The sequence below is a fragment of the Corythoichthys intestinalis genome, chromosome 8 (assembly GCF_030265065.1).
Source record: "Corythoichthys intestinalis isolate RoL2023-P3 chromosome 8, ASM3026506v1, whole genome shotgun sequence".
In the NCBI taxonomy this organism is placed as follows: Eukaryota; Metazoa; Chordata; class Actinopteri; order Syngnathiformes; family Syngnathidae; genus Corythoichthys; species Corythoichthys intestinalis.
The window spans coordinates 23,966,594-23,972,593 of NC_080402.1; the positions used below are offsets into that span (position 1 = coordinate 23,966,594).

General features: G+C 36.2%; 1 protein-coding gene across 4 annotated transcripts in view; it reads left to right on the forward strand.

Moving 5' to 3' along the window:
• Nucleotides 1-3,655, forward strand: part of ncapg (non-SMC condensin I complex, subunit G) — a 39,078-nt gene extending 35,423 nt beyond the window's left edge. For 2 of the 4 annotated variants that reach the window (XM_057843617.1, XM_057843619.1), the window contains exons 20-22: nucleotides 3,124-3,171; nucleotides 3,245-3,314; nucleotides 3,379-3,655. In XM_057843617.1, coding sequence (XP_057699600.1) covers nucleotides 3,124-3,171; nucleotides 3,245-3,314; nucleotides 3,379-3,508 — 248 coding nt within the window. In that variant the 3' untranslated portion in view covers nucleotides 3,509-3,655. The remainder of the gene's footprint in view (nucleotides 1-3,123; nucleotides 3,172-3,244; nucleotides 3,315-3,378) is intronic. The other 2 variants (XM_057843618.1, XM_057843620.1) reach the window with 1 other exon arrangement.
• Nucleotides 3,656-6,000: the final 2,345 nt, after the last annotated feature.

Below are 6,000 nucleotides of genomic sequence, written 5' to 3' on the forward strand. Positions count from 1 at the left end.
GGTAAATAAAAATAAAAGCGGTCATTTTCACGGTTGTGTTGTATCGCCGCGGGCATACATTTGTGCGTGCATGCTGAGGGCATATGAGACTGAAGTTCCTTTCACAGATGTTTATTGGTCATCAACACGCCATAGAATTAAAGTTCAGACATACAAAATAAGGAAACACATCTATGTCAAACATTGTAAACTTGTAGCATTGCTACATTGAGGCTAATGGGGGAAAAAAAGACAACCTACTACTGCTATAAAACATTGGCAGTCTTCTCCAAAACGCAAACTTAAAGGTTAAAAGGTGACACTTCAAACGAGAGCTGAAACAAATACTCGAGCAACTCGAGTAACTCGAGTTTAAAAACTGATCCGAGTAATTTTATTCACCTTGAGTAATCGTTTATTTTGACAGCTCTAAGCATCACGTTTTGCTCGGACTACTTTTAATGCAGGACAGCGCGCAGATGTCACGTGCGTAGAGGAAGAAGCAAAAAAAAAAAAAACTTACTGCAGCCGACATCCGCTACAAACGACCCTGACGTTGCTAAATACTAGCCCGCACGATGCTACGTTGGTAGCCGGTAGCGTCTGATGAGTCTCATAGCGATCACATGTATGTTGAACTAGATGCAAAATGACACTCGGCCACGTCTGTGCAGCGTTAGTAAACAGCTGCCATCTTAAAGCAGTAGAGCACTAAGCTCTAATAAAGAGTGCTAAGCGCTAATAAATAAGATTAACGTTACTGTCACTAGCTCATGTAACGTTAGCCCTGCGGAGGGCTAGGTTTCTATTAATTATGACCACTTTCGATGGGTGGCTAATGTGTCTTACATACAGGCTTTAACATAACATAGTGTTGTGGAGTAATGAGGGTGTAAAATAAAAACTCAATAATGCTAACGATCAATTTTAGCTCGGTAGTCATTGCTGGATAAAACAACAAGTAGCACTGGTCCCTAATGTGCTCCAAAATAGCCTGTATCATACCAGGGGTCGCGTTAACCGAATATTTTCCGTCGTTGAACGATTTTTTAAAACGGTGACGGAAAAAACTGAAGTCCATCCGTCATTTTGACCGGTTGCAATTCACACCCTAGACCACAGGGTGGCGAGTGAGCATATTAATTAGCTATTGTCTCTCTTGATGCATGACGTCGTTGGCCTTACTCTGAAAAAATGTCAAGGCAACTGAGTGTCCGAAGTTTCTTCAAAAAGCCCCAAAACAACGATGGTGTTGATAAAAGAGGTGAAAAAACAGGGACTGCACAAGCGGGCACGCAATTCAAGTCCATGCGCACCAGGAGGAAAGTGTGAGACTACGTTCAGGCCACAGCAGTTGAACTGTTAATTTCATTGTTCCATATGCTACATATGGTAGGCTACCTACCTACTGGGGCCACAGTCAGCTGTTTTTGTCGCTGCGGAGAAAAAGTTACATATTCATCTGCTTGATGTGTGATGGCATGGTGTGGATTCTCTGTTAAGCTTGTTCGGACAGAATATTAATTTAAAATGAATGAAAACTAAATGCTATTGAATATGTTGAAGCGGTATGCAATATTAAGAGTCTTGTTAGCTGTAGGCGCACTATCCTATTCCCCTCACTATCCACTCGCAGGGGCCTGCGCTTGTCAGTGACGTTTCTTATTCTCGCTATATGATTATACAACTTTAACATTTGTTAATAATGCGCTCTGTGTGTAGTATCATCCATCGCTTTTCCTTTTTAAATGGGCACTTATAAGCGGACGCAAAAAGTAACAACGGGAACATTTTTAAACAGGCATTTCACGGGAGAGCATTTTGACTCTTCGGCCAATCATATAGCGAGAGCGAGTGGATAGTGAGGGGACCGCGCGTGGCTCTTAAGTGTCTCTGTCACGTGACTGTTGTAACCGGTAACGCGCTCGGCCAAATGGACACACAAGTATGGAAGGTGAATTATGCCAAACAAAGGGTCACCACAATGCCATTTTAAAAATTTAAGTGACGGGTAAAAATAGATTATGACCGGATTTTTATGACCCTGTCAGTCAAAATGACAGACAACGAAAAAGTCTAGCGCAACCTCTGTATCATACATTTATTTTGAACACTGCAAAAACTCAAAATCCTATCAGGACTTACAGTTTAGACTAACTTAAAACTTAACTAGAACTTAAAAATGGCTTGACACAAATAGAAATTCAATTGAAACACGTGGGGAAAAATCGTAACTTTTAAGTGATGTGTGTTATCAAGCGTAACGGCATTTTTAGTTTGAATAAGATCTAAAGGTTTTTTTGAGTGAAAGCAGTGAATTCGTCTTTTAAAAAAAATTTTTTTTTTTAATTCTAGTTACATCTGAGACGCAATTGTTGGCTGTTTTCAACAATATACTGTACATCGAAAATAAACACATTGATTGACTGAAAATGGTTCAAGATTAGATGAAATGTCTTGTTTTCTCATGTATATTTATAATTGCTCTTCACCTAAAAATATATTTGTTTTATCCGATTACTCGATTAATCGATAGAATTTTCAGTCGATTACTCAATGACTAAAATATTCGATAGCTGCAGCTCTACTTCAAACATGAAAAATTGCTGGTTTACAGCATTTGCAAACAAAAAAAAAAGATTACTGACCCAAATGGAATGACAAAAAAGCTTTATTTGTGGAGTGTAAAGCTTACGGTTAGCGGTTTAGCGAACCTACTTCTGGCGAACATTTAAAAATAAAAGGACGTCATATAAATAACAAATTCTGGAGTTAATCCCACACACTTCAGAATTTAGATTCTACACTAGGAATAGCTTTAAAATGACACCCTTTATGAAAAATCTGATTGGCAATGAATAATTATACTACTTTTATATACAGTGGTGTACTATAATGCTAGATATTTTTTAAGAATTGTTTTGAATCATGTTGGAAAGGCAAAGTCAGTGTTCTGAATCTGTTTACATTCTATCATGCCTGAATATTTAATGTGTTTCTAATAACATATTTTGGTAAAGGAGAACAATTGTAGTTAATTTGAGCCTACAAGTCTTTCAGTCTGAGGTTCCCTTTAAAAAATGCCACATTGCTTAAGATATACAGGAGACCAACACATAGCTAGTCTATAAAATGTTTTCACAGACACTGTTGCAGATGAGCCCGCAAAATCAGCCAAAAGATGCAGAAGAGGTAAATCGTGCGGAAATTACACATAGTGCAATTTCCAGTTAGAACTGAAAAATGAAACTGAGGGTTCATGCAGGTCAAAGGAAGCCCAGTGCAGCCAAAGGAGGAAGAAAGGCAAGCAAGCGAGCAGAGTCCTCTGAGGAGAGGTGAGACTTGACATTATTTCTTCAAATAGTCATGTCAATCTACAATATATATTTCTTCTGAAAGCAGTGATGGAGAAAATGTCCCCGACTCCCCTCCTGTGGTGCGTCCCTCTCGTAAAGCCAAGATTGCAGCTCTGGAGAAGACGAAACTGGATCTCAATCCACTCCTCAACCAGGAGGCTAACTTGTCTTAAAATTGCATAAGTTCTATATTGTTAGCTTCCGTGCCAATCTCGACCGCCCTCCCAAGTTGCAGTAGGCTACATTTTATATTTCCGTTTCATGGGCTGTTAAATGTTGTATTATCTCAATTCAAACCAAATAAAAGTTCAAAAAGTGTAGGTGGGCTCCTTTGTATTTTTTGAGGTGTTGAATCTTATGTGGAGTCAAATCTGAATTGCATCTTTGTGATAAACGTGGCTTCAATTTAGTGCTGCAACGATGAATCAACTCGAGTATTCGATTACAAAAAATATTCGATTTTGCTGCTTCGAGTATTCGTTTAATTAAAGTGGCGTTTTAGTGGTTTGTTTTGAAAGTGTTTGCCTTTAGTTTTATTGATTTGGGTGGATACGCTGCCCTGTAGTCTGCCTCATTCACATGGCTGAATCCATTTGCTCCCTGTTAAGACCAACATTAGCTGAGTTTTTGTTTGAGCTAACGTTTTTGTTCATGCATTCGCAATTTAGTTTAAAGGTATATTTAGCCAATTTTTGTAGGAATATGTGTCTGAACCATTTGTTTAGAGCATTGTATAACAAAAAAAACCCCAGTAATTTTATAGCATTTTAACTAGCAGACTTTTACTATGTAAGTTAGCCAATTGTTCTTATGCCTAGATTCATATTTATTTGTTTATTTTCTATACCGTTTGAGGCTCAGCTAAGGTATTTAAATTTTTTATGTTCCTTATCCGATTACTCGGACTAAGTAGTTCATCGATTAATCGACTACTAAAATAATTGATAGCTGCAGCCCTACTTCAATGTATTTGTACTGAATTATCCCTTTCTTGGGAACTCATTGGCTGGTATTGATGGAACTCGAGGTCCAATTCCCAGTCAAAGTAAGTTGGACGTCTTGTGCTGTCAAGAGCACTAAAACATGAGCATTCAAAGTTAAGTCCTCCCAGTTTAAATGAATTTGATGTCTCTCATAAATGACAAGCAATGAGATAAATATTTTCTTTAGCTATTTTGAGTATTTAAAAAAAAAAAAAAAAGATACTTTGACAGTGGGTTTGTAAGACTCATAATTACATGACACGGTCATGAGCATTAATGAACGCTTATGACAGATGTCATTCAGTGTCATCCAGCAAATTATGACACTTTTGAATGGATGTAAAAGATGCAGACTGCACATAAATGGAGTTAGTGACATACAGGGTGTTCCAAAATGGTTGACCCCATTCTAAATGCCCATCTCGGAAACTACTGGATGGATCTTAATGAAACTAAATACACTTTATGTCGAAGGTCATAAGTTTTATTGGTTAACCCTTTAAGGTCTGGGCCTATTTTGTCTTATTTTGCATGCCTTTGAAGTTGCCTTTATATTTCAAAGAAAGAATTGTTTACGATGGCCTGGTTTGGTCCCTTTTTTTGTGACACCTTGAACTTCATGTCCAAACTGTTGTTTCCTTTACTGACCAATTATAAATCATCATTTTGGGCCCAAAAAGACCAAAAATTCCAAAATCGTTTTGTCAAAATTTTTAATATTGATGTCCAATTGACAACCAAACATGCGTAACGAACCGTTTTGAAACTTTGTAATATTTATTCAACATGTTAGGATGAACATTCAACCAAAAAAACTTAGAATAAATAGTCTTATATTTGACAATTCAACATAAACAACAGGTATAGCCATAGGCGTTTTTTGCCTTTATACATGCTCTAGTCAAAACAGGTTATATACAGCAGACCAAACAGTGAAGAACAGTGAAAAAATATACCATCTAACACAAAAAGTGTTTAGAGGCCATCTCTTTATGAGTTTAGGTATTGTGGCCCATCACCTGATGAAAACTATGTACACACAATCAAGCTTCTTGAACACACATTTATATACACAAATTGAGAAGACTGATTGTGGGGAAAAAAAAAACAAAAAACAAAAAAAAAAATATATATATATATATATATATATATATATATATATATATATATATATATATATATATATATATATATATATATATATATATAACATTGGGGAAAAAAGTATTTTCAAAAATATTTACAATAAATAAGTTAAATTTTTTTCAGGCATGCCACTCCGAAAAGCAGTTTCGTCCTGGAATTAGACACAGGGCTACATCACACAGCTCACACTTCCATGGGGTGTCGGTCCTCTTTCCACCCTTCCATTTTCATTTCACTTTACTTTCATTGTCTCTATAAATGTACATGAAAAAAGTCAGTATTTATGAAAATAATAAAGTATAAAATAAAAATATATACAGAAATAAATAATAATGGAAATCTATATGTATGACAATAGAAAGAATACCATAGCTGAATATGTGCTACATCCCTAATCTACTTACTTTGATCTGATATGCACATTTTATTATTATATACACAAACACACACTTATGTTGCATCAAAATTAACTTTGTCTTGCAATATCAAAAGAAACTTTCAAAAGAAACTTTTTCAGCAGCATAAAAAAAAAAAAA